This window comes from Eucalyptus grandis, chromosome 5 (genome assembly GCF_016545825.1).
Source record: "Eucalyptus grandis isolate ANBG69807.140 chromosome 5, ASM1654582v1, whole genome shotgun sequence".
In the NCBI taxonomy this organism is placed as follows: domain Eukaryota; kingdom Viridiplantae; phylum Streptophyta; class Magnoliopsida; order Myrtales; family Myrtaceae; genus Eucalyptus; species Eucalyptus grandis.
This window is the reverse complement of record NC_052616.1, coordinates 39,950,755-39,971,587: the sequence shown is the minus strand read 5'-3', so window position 1 is coordinate 39,971,587 and position 20,833 is coordinate 39,950,755. Positions and strand designations below refer to the sequence as shown.

At 36.8% G+C, this 20,833-nt stretch overlaps 1 protein-coding gene, 1 long non-coding RNA gene and 1 pseudogene across 2 annotated transcripts; all 3 read right to left on the bottom strand.

Moving 5' to 3' along the window:
• Positions 1 to 2,333: 2,333 nt before the first annotated feature.
• On the bottom strand, positions 2,334 to 2,888 carry LOC120293891 (agamous-like MADS-box protein AGL61). Its single transcript, XM_039313682.1, has one exon. It carries the CDS (start codon positions 2,886 to 2,888, stop codon positions 2,334 to 2,336), a length of 555 nt encoding a protein of 184 aa, XP_039169616.1.
• A 5,575-nt stretch (positions 2,889 to 8,463) lies between these two features.
• Positions 8,464 to 9,392, bottom strand: LOC104445052. The gene is made up of 3 exons (XR_005550855.1): positions 9,345 to 9,392; positions 8,961 to 9,140; positions 8,464 to 8,528 (listed from the first exon to the last, which is right to left on the bottom strand). It is a non-coding gene; the product is annotated as an uncharacterized LOC104445052 (long non-coding RNA).
• A 6,436-nt stretch (positions 9,393 to 15,828) lies between these two features.
• LOC104430218 lies at positions 15,829 to 19,392 on the bottom strand (annotated as a pseudogene).
• Positions 19,393 to 20,833: the final 1,441 nt, after the last annotated feature.

Genomic DNA, 20,833 nt, shown 5'->3' with positions numbered 1-20,833 from the left:
ATTTCAGTTGACATTATGATTTTTAATTTTTTTAGTACAATTCAACCTATGTGAAGGAGCAACCGCTAGTCTATTAAGGCCAGCTAGGAGCCAAGTGAGATACAGGAGAATATCTCACTTCCTATATAACCAGAGATTCTAAAATAAGGGATTTGATTACTTAACTTGGTTGATTTGTTACGTATGAGATTCATGCAATCTTTTAACCATTTTGTTACCTTATGCCACTAAACAATGCCATGCATTAGTGCTGCGCAACCAAAGGTAAATAAATAGTCACAATTGATACGATGAAAGTAAAGTATAAAGAAGTAAACCCAATGAACTATCAAGCAATGAATACGTATGACCTTGTTATTAAGTCTCAGCACAACAACTCCCATGAGTAGAGTTCAAATTGAATTCAATTCTTCATCTAAAAGATTAATCTACAAAAACTTAACTAAATGAAACTAAGCTAAATCTACCGCAAAAACTGAACAATCTAATTAGGGTCTTTGTTAGACACCCCCCCCCCCCCAAAAAAAAAAAAAAAAAAAAATCAAGGTATTTGTTTCTAACTATTTTCCAATTTTTTTCATTAATTTTTTAAAATTTTTTATTATATTTTCTATTTTCATCATGCACCTGGTTTAAGTCATTTTTTACTGTTCATGGGTCTAGGCCTAGGACACAATTGGGCTTTTATCTCAAGCCCTTTCGAAACCAATGAAACTTAATTAAACCCAAACCCATGTATGGCCAAATCAAGCCCAGACTTCTTAAAAAAACACCAACTCCCGACTCATTCTTGTATTTACTAAAAAACTTTGCTAGCATAATAGTTTTTTAACTACTATGAGAATAACAGTTTGTTGTGGGTCATAAATTTATAAAAGAGTGAATTCTATAATAATTTAAATTTATTTGTTATTTCGATTTTTGAGGTGCTGAATTGACCGTTATTTTCACGATAGATTAAAAACTGACATCTAATAATTTCTCTTTACAAAATCCAAACTCAAGCCCCCCTTTCCCTTTTTGTAATTCTATAATTTATTTTTTATTTTCTAATTCTTTAACTTGCATTGTCTTCATCCCATCGTCTTCATTGTTCCACAGTGACAACTCAACTTCACCATCAACACCGGAACTTAAAAGCTTCAATGACACCTTAACATATTCCACGCCTCAGTGCACGGAAAACGTATTCGGCGGTCGAAGACCACAAACCATTCAATGGATAAAATGAAGCACAGTGGAGGAATAGGCTTGAACGATTCCGAATGTCTACACATTCAGCTACCACTTCCTCGGTTTTCTCACAATGTGAAACAAGGAGCACAGAAGAGAGAAAACAGAGACTCAGCGATAATGGTGGACAACTGCAGTTGTATTAGAAATAATGTCTAATATTTAACTAGACAACCATGTAAACTATGTGAAAACATCTTCAGATTTGACCAATATCGAAAGCTTTTCACAACCCTATCTGAGACACATATCATCGAACATATTGCATGCATTTTTCGGGTAATGAATTGAGTCATCAAATGTGCTCGGCTTCTAGATTAGACTCATTTGAACATGTTGAGTAAAACCAATTCCGATTGTAACGGAGATGTGATCATATATTTCCTTCTCCGTCAAAATAGCGCATGATAGAGGCTATAGCGTTCCCTAGTCAATGATTAGAAACGGAGCCACAATCGGCGACTAGAGCGATGATGGGAGTTTGGCTTATCTCCAGTGATTGGAATCATGGGCTAACAAGAGAATCTTGAATGCGATTTCGCCACTTCGATACTCCTCCAAGACGAGGAGCAAGCCTCAAGGAGTTATACTTAATAGGAGGGCTGAACCTAATTGGTCTTGGGTTGTGTTAGATGAGCCCCATGGGTTTGAGTTACATCCAAAGCCCATATATATTTTATTTTCTTTTGAAAAATATGTAGTCATTTCAAAATTCTAAACTAAATTCACATTAGAGACACGATAATATACCTCATGTAAGTGCAAACAATCTAAGGGCTTTCGTGTTGATATCACTTTTAGTTGACAAGTCAAATTAGTGTCCTCAACTGTTCCGAAATACGATTGTTCCAATAAATTTATCGGATTGCTCTCGCTTAATAGTTAAGCAATGGCATATGAAAAAAGATTTAAGACACGAAACACCATCCATAATCTCTTGTCTATGAAAGATACCGATCAACATCATAAATAAGCACAAATAAAAAAAATAAATTAACATCATCTTCTTCTTCTTTTTCTTTTTTTTTTTTTTTTTTTTTATATCTTGGGGGAGGGGGAGAAGTTGAAGCAGTGCTAAATGCAAATTTGTTGCCAAGGGATTATTTCTTCAACTCCTGCCCTTGAGAGGATCCGGATGCCTCTCCTTGAGTCTTTTGATTGATCGACCTCTTCAAGCTCCGCCGAAGCTCCTCCATTCGCCCCTTCATTTGGTAGAGTTCTTCCCGATTGAGCTCTTCGATGGGAGCTTCCCACCATGCCCCATCGCTTTTCCCTTTGGTCAGTCGCTTCAACGCTTTGCCTTGTGCCTTCTCAGCTTTGATTTGATTGTAGAGCTCATCATGCTGTTGGTTGAGCTCCTTACATTTGGCCTGCCGATAGGACTCGACCAAAGTTTGAGAACTATTGTTGGGCGAAGGGTTTCGGTTGAGGAACCGATTGGCGACTGCATCAATGGATGGATGGGCAAAAGAAAAGGGATTTCCAGAAGGAGAGAATGCTACAAAACCCACCTCCGCCCCGCAAAGGGTCACGAGCTCGCTTGCCTTTTTGTTGATGCTGGATTTACGTTTTGAAAATGTAATAAGCCTGCTACTCTCATTTTCAATTTGTTTCATCCCAGGTCTTGGATTCTCTCCTGTTTGTCTTCCTGCCATAGTCAAAGAAATTAATCTAACACAAGTAGCAAACGAGTAAGCTGTGATATTGGCTAACACAAAGAAAATAGAATAAAGCTGTGATTTTGGTTAGCGCAGAGATAACAAAGAGAAAATGCACGTATTTATACATGGATGTGAATGTCAAATTCAGTATAAGCAGTTGAGAGACAACCTCTTTTGGGCTGTCACCTTCTATAAGATGGATTAAATAATAGTAAGGTTATTTATCGTTGTGGATAAGAATATCGTGATCATGATATACATACTAATCACTATCACAACGTCTATGAAAGTCAAGATAAGTATGTTATCTACGGATTATGGTATGTCGCTTAAAACAAGAAAGTAGATTTTTTTCTATTTTAGCCTACTTTCCAAAAAAAAAAAAAAATCGAGCATTCAACGTCATCCATGATTTCATCCATCAATTTTAATAAATTTTGAAAAAATGAGATTATGCAATCTATTTAGGTCCAATCTATAAGAAATTCCAAAATGAATATTTATGTAACTTCATATCCCGCTCAATGTCAAAGATAATTGGATCATAATAGGTTGGACATGTTTCAGTTACCAAATAAATTTATTTTCGTGAGGAAAATTGGTAGTTTATATGATCTTTGCAGAATTACATACAAATGCTCACGGATCTCATTTTCCGAGATAGTTAATAGCCATGGTTGATAATCACTCGGCATCCATTCCTCATCGACAAGGTTACCCCTTCATATAATCGTACCAAGTGTCAATATTGGGCTCCCTTTTTCTTCTTTCATTCATTTTTTTTTTTTTTATCTTTTCATTTTGCTTTCTAATAAAATTAGATTTTCTATGAAACCGCTGCTTAGATTGTATAGAAAATTATCATAAAGACATTACAATGAACATGATCGTGATTTTCATAAAATATGGGAAGAATAGATTATGGAAAACTCTGAAGACATGCCCACACTCACATGAGTTAAACATAATCGTTCTACTCTTAATCAAGCAACTCCTATCAACGGTCACTTCGACCTTAAAATTATATGAGAAATAGTTCCGAATATATATGTATATACTAGAAAACACCATATGATCACACATAACTATGGATCAAAGAAATAAAATATAAATAATTAATAAATAATCTACCTTTCAAGTTTAAATACAAATAATCGTCAACTATCTCATAAATCTCTCATCTTGCATTTTAGAAACATATCACATCCAAAAAATACATTAAAATCTTTACAAATCATATTTATCTCTTTACAAATTTAATTATTTTTATTACTTATAAGTACATGCAAGTTGCATCGCATGTGCTATTATTTTTACTTATAATTGAGGAGAAGAGGACTTACACTTATTGGGGCGCGTAGCAGAAACCCAACATTTTCATCCAGAGAAATTGCTAATAGAAAGCCCAAGTCCGACCTTATTAACATATTTAATTGAAGTCGTCTTCACTCAAAAGGTTAAGTCAATAAGTTATGGGTAAATAATGATATATCAACTACTCCATACACACTCATTTTCTAGTATGGGATTTTTCCTAACACAACTCATACCCATCATATGTGAACTTAGCATTAGGTTTGCTCTCCCTTAATTCAAATATCATTCTGTATCAAGATATCTCAACTTGAATATTCACTTTGTTACTTTTGTGAGGACCGCAACAACAACGAAGCGCACCTTCATGTTGACACCTGAAATTTTTGTTGACAAATCAATATTAACAAGAGCAAAAGAAAAAGTGAAGCCAACAGTGCAACAGATCAAGCCCAAGGGCCCATCCGAATCTTTTAGAATTTCGCCCATTGGTTTTGGTCATAGCCCATTTGATCTCCAATTAGTTCATGGAACTTATGACCCATAGAACTTAAAAGAAATGAAGAGCCACAAAAAAATGTATGGTTAAAAAAAAACCGTAAAGATATAGCTGAATTTTCTTTAGTTAGCATAACCTTTAGTTTAAGGATTTTAATGAGTACATTTGATATTCAATTTTAGTAAAATGGTCCTTTAGAAAGGAAATTGGACTTGATTTGATTATAGCTCATGGGGATCATGTCCTAGGGATTATAACTTTACTATGTATGATGATTATTGGGTTTTCTTTCTCATACTTTACTTTAAGCCTTTTGTCAATACTTTGGTATTTAATTCTTGCAATTCCAATGTATTGTTTGTTCATTTCCTTTTCTAGAATGGTTAGGTCTAGTTTAGGATTATAATGAACCTTCAAGAAAATTTGCATGGACATTTAGCAACATTGAAGACCTTTTAGGATCATAATTGGTGAAAGTTCGATCACTTAGATGAACAATCACTCTCAAGTTAGGTACCAGAAAGGCGTTAATAGAAATGTTAGTGTAAATAAGTCTCGAACTTAGAAACGCCATTGGCATAGGAATCAAGACAACGCCCTACATCTTGATTGGTTTCTAGCTGACCTCAAACGGTTAATGGTGACTACTACAGTTCGTTAGGCTAAATCATAACTTCAAATGAAATCCAATGCCATGCAAGATATGATAATGGGAGAGACTGTGCTTATAATTGATGGACTGATTTGGATCACCATTTGATGATGTGTTTGAGTCATCTTTTGGGATGCAAATAAAAATAGTTAGATTGTGAACTCGTTAAAATTGAAGCAGCAATATAATGCAAATTCGAACTTGTTATAATGAGCACATATAAAATAAATTAAAACTATCACTCAAAATAATCCTTCCTTATTTTCATATCACGGGATGAAAATTGGAGCAAAACTATAATGCAAATTTGTCGCCAAGGGATTATTTCTCCAACTTCTGTCCTTGAAAGCATGTGGATGCCTCTCCTTGCGTTGGTTGATTGATCGACCGCCACAAGTTTTGCCGAAGGTCCTCCATTCGCACCTTCATTTGGTAGAGCTTTTCCCGGTTGAGCTCTTTAGTGGAAGCTTCCCACAATGCCACATCGCCTTTTCCTTTGGTCAGTCTCTTCAACACTTTGCCTCGTGCCTTCTCAGCTTCGATTTGATTAATGAGCTCATCATGTTGTTGGTTGAGCTCATTACACCCAGCTTGACGATAGGGCTCAAAAAAATGATACCTATCATTAGGCTGAGGGTTTTGGTAGAGGAATCGATTGGCGATTGTATCGATAGATGGATGAACATGAGAAAAGGTTTTTCCGCCATGAAAGAGTACTACAAATCCCACCTCCACTCCACAGAGGGTCACAAGGTTGCTTGCTTTTTTGTAAACACTATATTTACACTTTGAATATGCTGTAAGTCTCCGGTTCTCATTCTCAATTTGTTTCGTCTCATTCTTGGATGGTTTCTTCTTTGTCTTCCCGCCATTTTCAAAGAGAAAGTGCTATGAGACAATAGCAAACAAGTAAAGCTGCGACATCGCTCAATGCAGAGACAATAAAGAGAAATGCACGTATTTATACTTGGATATAAATGTTAATTTTAGTATGAGCAGTTGTTGGATAATCTCTTCCAACTGCCACCTTCTGTAAGATGGATAAAACAAAAGTGGGTTATTTATGATTGTGGATATACGTATCTGAATCACGATTTATATTGCAATGTCCACAAATCAAGATGACTATGTTATGTACCCATTAAGGTGTGGGTGGAAAACAAGAAAGTAGAATTATTTATTTATTTATTTATTTATTTATATCTATTTCAGCATGCTTTTCTTGCAATTTTCTTGAGCATTCAATGTCGTTCATTTTTCCGTCCAATAAATTTTTCATTAATTTTAAAACAAAAGAAATTATGCAATTGATTTAAGTTCATTCTACAACAGAATTCTTACTTAGTAATAGATTGCAAGTACCATTCAACTTACTCAACGAATCTCTGAAAATTAATGTGCGACTTCATATTCCTCTCAAAGTCAAAGATAGTTGGGCCATCATAGGTTGGCAATGTTTTGCCAACAACCCACTAAGACTAACGTATCTACAACTACATGCCCGAGCGGCAGTCAAATGGAGGTGTTTGGAGGGGCATATGATACCTAGGCTCCGGGAGGGGGAGATGTAAGAAAAATTACCAACTTGACCGTTAACCCAAGTGTTATATTCGACAAAATGCTTTGGGGAGTTGAAAATAAGCGTAGATCTGAAGATTCTTGAATAGGTCAAACTTTCGAACTGCTGCTGAATCCACTGCTGAATCAATTGTTGTTGCTTAGTTGGTTTCTGATGAATCGGATAATGTTTCCGAATCGGTTGTGCTCCTTCCACTTTTTCCAAATGACTTGTGTTAGCAAAATTTGAAATTAAAGCTCTCAAGCCGCTTGTGTACAATTTATAAATCTTTTGTTGGTATGTTCTATCCTCTATGGGTTCCAACCATGCATACGAGGAAGTACATGTAAAAAATATATGTTAAGTGGTTATTTTTCCTAAATCACTGAGATTTGTCCCAGTGGCTACCTTTCCAACATGGAATGGGGAGGTGGAGGGTTAGAATACTCACATTCTCAGGAGTTGGGGTGGGGATAATTTAGTTTTAATTTTAAGCGTGGGTTTCGACTCCCACGCCCTATAATGAGACATGACAAAAGTCTGAGAGCGAGGAGTAGAATATGATCGACCAAAAAGAAAAAACTAGTTATTTTCCTTATGTAAATTCCACAAATTTTTACGTTTCTTCATGTCTTTGAAATCGCTTTGCAGAGCTTATCTACTCATAATTGCTCGGTGGGTGCTTAAAATTCTGGTAAGTCCCAAACACCTCGCAATGGGGAGTATAGTCCTAGCTTGTTGCTATCAATTTCAAAAAAATGTTGAGATGGAGCGTCTTATGAAGTTTCATAAGCTCGAATGAATTCCATGTATCAGTTTCACTTTAAAAAATCTGTTCATCTGAACCGCAGTATGTAAGAGTAATGTATCAGTATTAATTCCACATTCTAAAGTACAGACAAAATGATAACCAAAATAGCACGGAAAAATCTCTCAAAAAACAAGAAAGGTTTCCTTCCGGCAACTCCTATGGTCTACTAATGACGACCAAAGTAGATTAAATTTTGCCCAAGTTGAATAGCAAAGGCATTTCATTTACTAATGACGGATCATATACAAATCCAACCGTTGCTGTACAAAAAACTAATGTCCATACAAACGACAGAGACCAAAAACTGGGATTGCGGTGCAGATGACAGTAGGTCCCTTTTCTTGCTTCAGATCACATCCCAGCTGCATTGGGGGCATAGATGACATTGTCTTCCTCGGGAAATTCGAACTCCAATGTCAATAGATTGATTGATTGTCTCTTCTACTTAGCATGACTCCATTGAATGAGGAAGCTGCTGTTGGCTCTTCGGAAAATCCAACCAGTTCCAAACGGTCAGCATCCCTGCAGCGTCTCCCGTGAAGAAAAGGCCTCCAGGAGCTGTTTGAAGAGTCCTAATTTCTCGTCTTGAGAATATCTTGCCCCTTTCAGTGAACCTGGAGTACGATGCATGAAGTCAGCCAAGCAGAAGAAAACAGTCTTCACTGAGAGACAAGGATGTCAAACCAATTAGAGAAATTTTTTTGGACTTACGATGGGAGCTCATACAAGCGAACAGTGCATGCACAAACGAGGACTGGCTTGCCCCCGCCATCACTCATCCCTGAAAGTGCAAGAATACCCTGTGCCGGACAAAATGATATTTGCAACATCAAGATATGATATTACATCACTTCCATCAGACAAGAAGCACGGTGACAAACTGACAAAGCATCGACAGGTGAAAGATGAAATTCATGTCTTCTCCACATAGAGCAAAAGCACATGGAAGATACTTGACGTTATGCCTATATTACAAAGATTCATTCTACATTATTCATATAGTTATTTTTAGCTGAGGAGATACAACAGAAGAGCAATAAGATGCATCTTTGCAATCTAAGATAGTAAAACAAGTCCATGCACTTTGCACGTATGAAGTCAATAAAAGAAAACACAAAATTCACCTTCATTGTCTACATGTTTTCCTATAGTAACACCATCAACCACAACATACCATAATCCACACAAGTGTCAAAATAAATGAAAAAAAAAAAAATTAGCGAGCAACATACATGGTCCTCATGATGTGCATACACAACTTCCAAGCTGCCTCCTTCAGTGGCCCCCCAGACCTTAACTGTCTGATCCAATGAACATGATATCAAGTACTGGTCCCAGCAAAGAAGTGACATCACCACATCAGTGTGTCCAACAAGTTCCTGAACACACTCCAGAGTGTGCAAGTCCCACACCTGCAGGGGAGAAAATACATAAGATGTGAAGGGTCAGGACAATACTACATACAGTAGAGCCGGGCAGAAAAATAAGGAGAGGTTGTAGCAAACCAATAAAAGTGATGCAAAGGAAAACATAAACTATGAGGGACAAGCCATGCCCTTCACAGGACACACAACTAACTAATCGGGGGGAGAGACATCTATAATAAACCAGCTTACCCTTATGGTCTGGTCAATGGAACCTGAATACAACCGGTCACGTCCAACGATTAATGATACCACGCCCCAAGTGTGACCCCTGAGAGGCGCAGTCATTTGAAAAGGATCAGCCTCACTACCTCCTTTCCACACCAAGATAGTGCCATCCTAGAAGAAAAATTTGTTCAGGGTAATCATCAAAAGACCAATATAATTTCGCACAAGTGTCAACAGAATGAGGCAGTCAGTGATCATAGGAATGTTGACCTAGGTGGGCCACACTTGAAGAAGAAGAAGAAGAGAAGAATTTCAGGTCTAAACCAAAAATCCACACTCACAATCAGCATCAATTGTTTTATCACAGAAGGAGATTCTAAAAAAACAGACTGGACAAAATTCCAGCAGATAAGTCACCGAAATTGACATTAAATTCTTTCTAATAATAAATTACCCCGGCTCCGGCAAAAAGCATGTTATTATCAAAAGACCTAGGTGGGCCACACTTGAAGAAGAAGAAGAGAGGAATTTCAGGTCTAAACCAAAAATCCACCCTCACACTCAGCATCAAATTTGTGATAAATTTATTTCAAATTAGCCTTTTTACATATAAACATCAAACCGATATACCTATAATAGAATCTCAAATTGATATATTTGTGATAAATTTAATTTTCATTTATTTTCCATTAAATTAGATTAATATTATGAAAAACCACAAATTGGTGCACTTATTATAAATGCAGAGTAAGACCCCAAATTGATATATTCGTCAACTGTCACGTCTCATCTAACTCAGTAATTTACCGATAAAATTTAACGGGAACTAACGGAGGTTACATCAGTCTCAAGCATATCAATTTGAAATTTTTAATGATCAAAAATTAATTTTAAGTAAATTTATCATAATTGTATCAATTTGAGATTTTTTGTAATATTAACCTTACTAAAAGTTTTAGAGCGCAAAGAAAATATAGATGTCGAAAAATGAGGTGGCAAAAAGAGAGGTGAGAGAAGTTATTTTTATTATCGTAATTCAAAAAGTGTGGAATTTACTTTTATTGTAAATTTCTCGAAAATATTGTCACGAAGGAAATATACATTTTAAAAAAATGAGGTGGAAAATGAGGAGGCGAGGGAAATTATTTACGTTATTGTTATTTAAAAAATGTGAATTACTTTAAGGTGTATGTTTCTCGTGAATATCATGCTGATATAGAACGATGTTTTTATCATGCTTGTAATAGTATTACGTGACTTGGGACAAACTCTCGATAGAAGGCCTAATTAATGAAAAAAAAAAAAACAACAACAAAGCTTATGCTTAAAAATTCGGAAAGAACGAAAAGTATCGATCTCATTAAGAAGGGAAATATTCAAATACAAACAGCCTCTCGATAGGAGATCAAAATAAGAACGAAAAGTTTTGATCTCATTAAGATGGGAAATACTTAAATACAAACTATCTCTTGATAAGAGATCAAAATCAATACAACCACGTATGAGTTAATTATTCATGACATTTTTTTGTGCATAATTAAGATGTGAATCTGGATTTTCTTGAAAATGGTCAAAAATAAAAAGTAGCCAATGAATTTGGCAGAGACAAGCATATCGAAGAATTAGCAAAATTGCAATTAATAAAGGACGAGACTATTTCCACTCCTTATATGATTAGATTTGCAATTTAAAGTGATGGCTTTGTTCCTTCTATTTTTATTGGGGTCAAGCGACATAGTTTAGCTTTTCATACGTTTTGTTTATTAGTTTATTAAGAATTATCACAATGCATTTTTTTGTATTCCCATAACGTTTTACATGCTCCATGTAAACCCATCTCATCAATAATAAAGAAAAAAAGACAAAATTCTTCGATATAGTAGAGACTTTAGAGTTTCTTCATCAACCTTGCTCTTATAACTTATGATCTTTTTTGTCCATTTTATCTTAAAAGCTCGCTTTCACGATTGAATTATTAGTTTTTTTAAATTTCATTAGACTAAAATATTTGTCAAGTCTCTTCCTATATTAAAGAATTTGTTTTTTTCTTTACCTTTGGCAACATACTTTTACACGGAGCATGTAAGCCACTATTCATAGCCTCATTTGATGGCTGTATATTTGATAAGGGAAATAAGTTCATTTTATGGCTATAAAAGGTGTACCTTAAGACATACCCAAGGGGCACAACCAAAAGTCACATCAACCAAGGCCCTGATCGGACCTACTTTTCCTTTTTTAAGTCTTGTGGGTTTTATGAGATGTCTATGAACTTATCCATTGGAAAGAGGATAATTAGATTTGCTAAATGGGTGGGTCGAATCAAATTTGAATCGAAGTGAAAATGGTTTTATTGAAATTAACCCATTTTCATGTAGACACATGAATGAAATGAGGAAAAAAATAGGACAAAAGTTTGGTTCTCATGAATTGGTGATGAAGAGAATAGAAAGATATCTCTGGTCAGATATATTTGATGTCATAAGTATCCTACTTGGAAATTTAAGGGCTAATTTGATTCCCAAGATCATAATCTCCAATGTCCAAGAAAGTACTAATAGAATGATAAGTAGTATGTGAATTTTTCAAACATCTGATCAATAAAATCTTGGAAGTTCGAAATCTAACTCGATCGGTAATATACTATATAATCCTTTTGAAGAGGTGTCTTTTGAGTGAAAAGACATGTCCGTCTATTCAAAAGATGTCTCTTGCACGAAATAGAATCAATTATAAGGGAATGAATGAGTGTTCCACAACTAATTAATTACAACATCATAATCAATCATCCTTTATTTTTTCTTCATTGAATTGTCTCAGCTTGAACCTTTCATGAAATTCAAGGCAAGTTCTAATTGAAATCACGAGTGCATTGCTTCTCCTGTGATTTGGTGGCTTTGTCGTATCCTAGAGTCGAAAAAGAAACTTAGTAGAGGTAAATGTCACCTTGCACAGAGACAAACAGTAGATATTGGTGTCGGCAATGATGATTGTTACTGACCGAACATTGATATCACCGGCAAAGAGCGTTAATAGAACAGCTCCTTTGTCACTCTTGTCCTTCTGTTTTGTTTTTTAGCAAAAAAAAAAAAAAAATATCACAAGTGCCATAATTTTCATATAACGCTTACTTGAATATCATACATAATTAAAAGTTTTAGCATTTAAAGTGATCGGTTGAATATCAAGATAGTGCACAAAGTCATGACTCAATGGGCTAGGTCTACTTACTTTTTATTTTGTTTGTTGATTTCTAATTTTTAGAATCGATTTGATTGGAATGAGCACCATAATACCTGTGGTCTTCTTTCTCAATTTTTTTTTTCATTCTTTATTATTTGGTGACTTTTTCATCCTATTTTTATTGAACTGAAATTTAGATTTTTGAAACACTTTCTCAAATTTTTATCTTTCAATACTAGAAGTCGTCATGCTGGAAGTCACATATGCATAATTAAGTGTGTTAATGACCAAAGAATTCCATCGAAGTCAAGACAAAAGAAATATACAAGAGCCTCATTGCCAAAATTGCATAAGTTAATATTGATTCCATTTGATTAATCGCATTGAAACAACTTGAAAAGTGAATATCACGATCCAGGTCTTCATGAGCTTTGCTTCCGCGTTACCGCTTCATCTGCTTCTTTGTCATCACAAGCATAGATTCTTCAGCTGCAGTTGATCACATTATATTGGAACAACTCATGAATGATTCCATATAAAGTCTAGAATCGAATGAAATTCATCAACTTCGTAAGTCGTTTCCAAACAAAGTTGCATTTTGTAGGAGTATGACAATTATAGGAGCCTTCCTTTTTAGCGCAATACATTGGAAAGAACTAACTAGTAATCAAAGAATAATTTGTCATCATCATGGTAAGTTTGTGAGAATACTGTACATGATTGATGGAATGTAAGTCTTTGTAGTGCTTGAGGGAAGATGAAGCGTTCACAACCTAGGCTCCAATGGCAAAGGAAGGCTCACCACCAAAGATCTACATTGTCAACTTAAGATCTCCATGCATATAATTGATAATGCACCTCATGAACTAGGGAACATTAAAATAGAAAATCATCTAAATTAGTAAACCTACTCAAACTTAGAAACATCCCTCTGGCCTTAACCCGGCCTAATCAACCTTTATGCTTCAACTTCTTCTAAAAACTCCATCCTACACATTTTCTCCTTACCGGACCCATTGGATCATGTTATGGCTGAAGTCTCCCATTACTTCATGAATATTAAATGGGTTTGGGTCATTGATGAGGTTTGAGGTGGATTTGTGAGTTGATTATCTTCCTTGAAATTTGATACTCTGGCATCACTAAACAATCTATGTTTGTAGATAATTGTTGATTGATAATTGTCAACCTTACAAGAAAGTTATCAAGCATGCTTAAGAAGTATCATCGAAAAACATGTTAGGATACTTTTGAAGAAAATAGTCACGTGACATTTCTCACAAGGAAATTGTCTAAAAAGTCATAAATTAATGTATAACATTTAATTTAGTCATAAATCTTTTAACTATACCGATTTAATCCCAAATATTTTGACAACTTGCTAATTTAATCATAAATATTTCAATTGTGCCAATTTAATCTTAAACATTTAGATGATTTGCCAATTTAGTCCTAAACCATTTAATGCTTTGCCAATTTAGCTTTTCCAGCTAATTTTGCTCAAAAATCAACAATGTAGCAATTTAGTTAGCATCAATTGTCTTATGTAGCATGGCCAATGTTAACAAACTTGAAATTTTTGTGATGTTATGATTTTTTTTTTCCTTTTTCCTTTATTTCTTGTTTTTCCTTTTGCAGACCTCAAGCGAGGGTGGCCCACATTGGTGTAATTAAGGGCCCTTTTGCCAAGGGCCAGCAAGAGTGACCATCTCCAACCTTGGCAAGGTTGACCCTCAATTGCCTAAGGCTGATGAAGGGAGAAAAAGGGAAAAAGAAAAGGAAAAGAAAGGGAAAAAAAAAAAAATTACAAACAATTGTCCACATCAGCATTGACTGTCCAAGAGGTCGGTGTTGACTAGACCATCAAGTTAGTGATTTTTTTGTAAAAATTAGCTATAAGGTTTACGTAGGCAAACTGTACTAAATTAGCAAATCATTAAAATGTTTAATATTCAATTGGTAAAGTTGAAAGGTTTGAGGCAAAATTGATAAGTTGTCACAAGATTTAGGATTAAATTGATATAATTAAAAGATTTAAGACCAAATTGACTACTGTAAAATAAGTCTTCCTTCTCTGCAAATTTATATTGATTCTTACTTTTGTGTAACTTTAATAGAAGGCCACGATTGTCTCTAGTCTTCCTTGTCCTATAATTTCTTTTCTAGAATCAACGAAAGACCACTCACAACTTTCATTGATTCACATATCAATCCATATATACTTGAAAGCAATCTTGTCCTCAATTCAAATGGTAGTCTTAGGAAGTTGCAATATGAATCAAGCTACTTAATTCAACCTCCCCAACACAGTCCAAACGTTTTTCATGGTGGATGGGGGGCGCAAATCGTAGATTGCCTGAGCTTTTGATGAATAGATCTCAATACCCCTAAGATGACAATAAATCTGATCAAATTTTTTAGAGGTCATCCTTAATATGCAATTTGTGGGGTTGAGGAGAGATTTAAACTCTCACAAAAAATCAAATAGCTTCCTTAAGTGATCTTTCCCTAACACAGGATTCACAATAATATCATCAACGTAGACCTCAATCTTTTTAAAGAACATATCATGGCAAAGCGTGACAATGTCCAGTTAATTAGTTGCCCTTGTGTTCTTGAGGCCGAATATCATCACCTTATAACAAAAGTCCCCCCTTAGAGTGATAAATGTCGTCTTACTCTTGTCTTCACTCATTGACTCTGATCTAATTGTATTCGGAGAATCTGTACATGAAGGAAAATTGTCCGAAACCAGCTGTATCGTCCACCAAAACATCTACCCTAAACTAAAATAAAAGAATAATTAAAATCTTGTTTTCTAAATTTTTTTCCTATGACATTTGTTTAGCAAAATTTTAAATTTAAAACTTTCAAGTCACTTGTGCCCAATTTATAAATCTTTTGTTGGATATGTTCTATCCTCAACAGGTTATAACCCCAAATAATGCATCCACAAAAAGTAGTAAAAAGTGAGTTCTCAATATATGTTAGCTAGTTATTTTCCTTGTGTAAATTCTACAAAGTTTCAGATTTCTGGATTCCTTTAAAATCGCTTTGCAGAGCTTATCTACTCACATAATTGCTCGGTGGGGGCAGTATTAGGAGACTATCAAAGTTGAATAGAAAAGGGCATTTCATTTACTAATGAAGAATCATGTACAAGTCCAACCGTTGCTGTACAAAAAACTAATGTCTATACAAAAACGACAGAGACCAAAAGCTGGGATCGTGGTGCAGACAGAGTAGCATGACTCCATCAAATCACATTCCACTTGCGTCAGGGCATGGATGACATCGTCTTCCTTGCAAAATTTGAACTCCGATCTCAATATTCTCTCTTCTACTTAGCATGACTCCATCAAATGAGGAAGCTGCTCTTGTTGGCTCTTTGGGAGATCCAACCAGTTCCAAACAGTCAGCATCCCCGTGGCGTCTCCCGTGAAGAAAAGGCCTCCAGGAGCTGTTTGAAGAGTCCTAATTTCTCGTCTTGAGAATATCTTGCCCCTTTCAGTGAACCTGGAGTACGATGCATGAAGTCAGCCAAGCAGAAGAAGAGAACAGTCTTCACTGAGAGACAAGGATGTCAAACCAATTAGAGAAATTTTTTTGGACTTACGATGGGAGCTCATACAAGCGAACAGTGTTGTCACTGCAAGCGCAAAGGAGGACTGGCTTACCACCCGCATCACTCATCCCTGACAGTGCAAGAATACCCTGTGCCGGACAAAATGATATTTGCAACATCAAGATATGATATTACATCAATTCCATGAGACTAGGAGTACAGTAAGAAACTGACAAAGCATCGACGGGTGAAAAATGAAAATTCATATCTTCGCCACATAGAGCAAAAACATGGAAGATACTTGAAATTATGCCTGTATTACACAGATTCATTCTACATTATTCAAATAATTATTTTTATTGGAGGAAATACAATTAAAGATCAATAAGACGCATCTTTGTGATCTAAGATAGTAAAACAAGTCCATGCACTTCACACATATGAAGTCAACAACAGAAAAACACAAATTCACCCTTATTGTCTAAACTTTTTCCTTCTAGTACCATCATTAACCACAACATACCATAATCCACACAAGTGCCAAAATAAATAAATAAATGAAAATTAGAGAGCAACATACATGGTCCTCATGATGTGTATACACAACTTCCAAGCTGCCTCCTTCAGTGGCACCCCAGACCTTAACTGTCTGATCCAATGAACATGATATCAAGTACTGGTCCCAGCAAAGAAGTGACATCACCAAATCAGTGTGTCCAACAAGTTCCTGAACACACTCCAGAGTATGCAAGTCCCACACCTGCAGGCGAGAAAAAAAACAAAGATGTGAAGGGTCAGGACAATACTACAGTATAGTGGGGCAGAAAAACACAGAGAGATCGCAGCAAACCAATAAAAGTGATGCAAAAGAAAACATAAACTAGGAGGGCCAAGTCATGCCTTTCCAGGACACACAACTAACTAATCAGGGGGAGAGACATCTATAATAAACCAGCTTACCCTTATGATCCTGTCAGTGGAACCTGAATACAACCGGTCACGCCCAACAGTTAATGACACCACACCCTGAGTGTGACCCCTGAGTGGTGCGGCCATCTGAAAAGGATTAGCCTCACTACCTCCTTTCCACACCGAGATAGTGCCATCCTAGAAGCAAAATTTGTTCAGTATAATTATCAAAAGACCAATATAATTTAGCACAAGTGTCAACAGAATGAGGCAGTCAGTGATCACAGGAATGTTGACCTAGGTGGGCCACACTTGAAGAAGAAGAAGAAGAAGAGAAGAATTTCAGGTCTAAACCAAAAGTCCACCCTCACACTCAGCATCAATTGTTTTATTACAGAAGGAGATTCTAAAGAAACAGACTAGACAAAATTCCAGCAGACAAGTCACCTAAATTGATATTAAATTCTTTCTAATAATAAATTACCCCGGCTCCGGCAAAAAGCATGTTATTATCAAAAGACCTAGGTGGGCCACACTTGAAGAAGAAGAAGAGAGGAACTTCAGGTCTAAACCAAAATCCACCCTCACACTCGGCATCAATTGTTGTTATATCACAGAACAAGATTCTAAAGAAACAGACTAGACAAAATTCCAGCAGATAAGTCACCTAAATTAACATTAAATTCTCTCTAATAATAAATTACCTCAGCTCTGGCAAAAAGCATGTTATTACCAACTTCCATAGTGTGGACCTATCCAACTAGTCCACTGATATCATGACTAGCACCATTCTGGATATTCCATGCCTACAAGAGATACCAGAGAAAGCGATGAATTAAAGCTGAGCAGCTCACTAATTCAAGAATTGCTGAAGAAAATAATAACAAAGGCCAAAGGAGACCCAGTCAACCGCTCACCTTAACTGTATTAGGCATGCCGACAAACACCCAAGGACCTTCACAAGTGAAACACCCAACTTCTCCCTGAGGTTGATCACTTGAACACATTGACCAGTGTGACAGTCCCAGATTCGTACTGTTCCATCTTTGCTTCCAGAGTATAGCTTGGTAGATCCAGAAGGAAGTGCTATTCCAGAAACACCCTGTCATAAAAAGCATCAGGTGAGTACAAACCTACTTTTATGCCAGACAGGTAATGATAAATCAACATCTTGATTAGCACAGGACGGAAACAAATTGGAGTTTAACAAAACATTCGATGCAACCAAGTTTTCTCTATCCATAGTCTTGGATATAAGAGAGAACACAAAAGGCAAAAACTGTAAATAGTACCTTTTATGCCCCTCAAGCTTAGCCAGCATGGCAAAATCAACACCTTGAAACCATGAATGCAAGAAAGGACATGCATCGCCCTTCACACAATTGCCCGATATCCAGTAGCGGCAAACTTTTTCTTGGGGCGTTTGAGGGTTTTTTTCTATTGATGAATCGCCTCTCTTTCTAGAAGATGAATTCGCTGAATTCACCGCACTAGATTCAGGGCCCTTCCCAGGGCAATCCTCAGGCATCGACAGCTTTGCAGCTCGGTGGTAAACATTGCGTGGAAGAGAAGCCTCGTGCAAAAACCTGCAGGGATTCCGCTTGCACCTCCCTTTTGACCAAAAAGTGCAAACTCCGGGGCTTGTTGGTGCTGTTCGAAGCCGATTATAGTGAGCAGCTGATTTATGTGTCCAACCCACAGTACTCCTTGCTGTCTTAATATCCATGCTATTATACAGAAACACAGACAATCAATCCCTGAACCGAATAACCTATCCAAAGTCAACTCAAAGCACCAGAACTCGTTCTTGCAAGAATATCCATCGCAGAAAAACCAAGGTCCGCTGTAGCCAGCAATCCCAGGCATGTCACTTCCTCTATCACCAAAAACACGGACAGAATAAGGAACGATCGACCTATAAGAGAATGCATAACCATCTCCATCCATGATTCCCATCTCTTTCAGTTCCAACCAGATCAAAATCATCCAGAAGCAGGATAAACTGAAAAACCTAGAACACGAATGACTCAATGGTACAACGACGTCACATTGTCCAAGCCCTTCACGTGAAAACTTGCAGTTATGAAACCCAATTTCCAAACTCGCCATCCCAGTAACAGCCCCTCAAAATCAAGATAACAAATCCCCGATCCTTTCAGGCGGAAGAAAACCTGATTCCTTCGGGATCAAGAAACCCAACAATCCCCGCGAACGAGTACCGAACGGAAGCCTAACGGCCCTCGTCGTCACCGCCGGAAACCCACCTTCCAGAAACCCCTCCGACGGCAAGCGGGAGATCGCCATCGTCGAAAGAAGAAGACAAAACCCACCTAGCGGAAACTTGCTCGCTAGAAACCGCGGGGAGAGAGGCGTCGAAAGAAGCAAGCAAGCAAACCTGAGGAGACGCAAAGCGACGAACCCACGATCGCGCTCGAGTCGAAGAACGGAGATTGGCGGTCCAATGATCGGAAAGGCTTTACACGGCGAGAGAGCAGCGGAGAGAGAAGCGGAAAGACGGCGGAGACGAGCGTTCTTGGATGGAAATAGCCGTTGGCCTTAGGCCTTCTTTTTAGGTAGGCAAGGCTACACCTCACGAGGCGTGGAGGTTACCGAGGTAACTTGCTAGCTAAGTCGCCTTATAGATTTCCTTGATTTTGTACTGGAAAAGAGGGAATTTTTTTAAAGAAAAAGGAAAAGAAAATTAAAAGATATAAAGTATATAATGCTCTAAGGTGACAGAAAATAAGGTAGAGAGGAAACTGGAGCTTTTGTATTTCTGTATATTACTGTTGTACATGCTGATTACACTATTTGTAATACAAAGGGCAAAGAGTAAAATAGGAAATGAATAAAAGAAATATACATCGATTCTAATTCCTATTTTACCAAGTCAGTTATCGACTAAATAAATCAATCATTGATACTCAGGATAGTATTTCCTAAGTTATCAAATTATATTTCCAACATTCCCCCTCAAGCTGGTGGTCTATATATATCGAGGTCACCAAGCTTGCTTAATAGATATGCATGTTGTCTTTGGCATAATGGCTTGGTAAAAATGTCCGCAGGTTGCTTCGTAGTTCCCATTCCTCTTGTTGTAATGATCCATTCTCAAATCTTGTCTCGAGTGAAATGACAATCGACCTCTATATGCTTAGTCCTTTCATGAAACATTGGATTGGCTGCTAACTTGAGTGCAGCATCATTGTCACAGAATAATTTAGTGGGTCCATCCACTTGTACTCCAAGATCCGCAAGTAATCCTCGTATCCAGATTATTTCGGAAACAGTGTTTGCCATAGCTCGATATTCTGATTCTGGTGATGATAGTGATACGGTTGACTGCTTTTTTGTTTTCCACGAGATAAGAGACTTCCCAAATTTGATACAAAAACTAGTGATGGATCTTCTCGTCATTGGACAAGTGGCATAATCCGTATCACAATATGCCATCATTTTCATGTCGCAATCTCGAGATAGAAAAATTCCAAGTCCTGCGCATCCCTTCAAGTATTTCACCACTTTCAAGGCTGCATTCATATGAGACTGCTTTGGTTTGTGCATGAATTGACTGAGTATTTGCACAGCATAGCATATATCCGGTTTTGTTATCGTGAGATAAATCAGTTTCCCAACAAGTTGTTGGTATATTGATGGATCTTCAAGTAACGAATCTTCAATGAGAGAAGATGAGGTCGAATCATACTCATGTGTCATAAACCTTGTATTATGTTCAATCGGAATAACTGCCGGTTTGCATCCTGATAATCCTGCTTCAGAGACTATTTCCAAAATGAACTTTCTTTGGCTGAGAGATATTCCTCTGTCAGACCGAGCTATCTCAATGCCTAGAAAA

Excerpts from the sequence above, each read along its gene's own strand:
- LOC120293891 (XM_039313682.1), bottom strand. The coding sequence starts at position 2,888 with ATGGCAGGAAGACAAACAGGAGAGAATCCAAGACCTGGGATGAAACAA.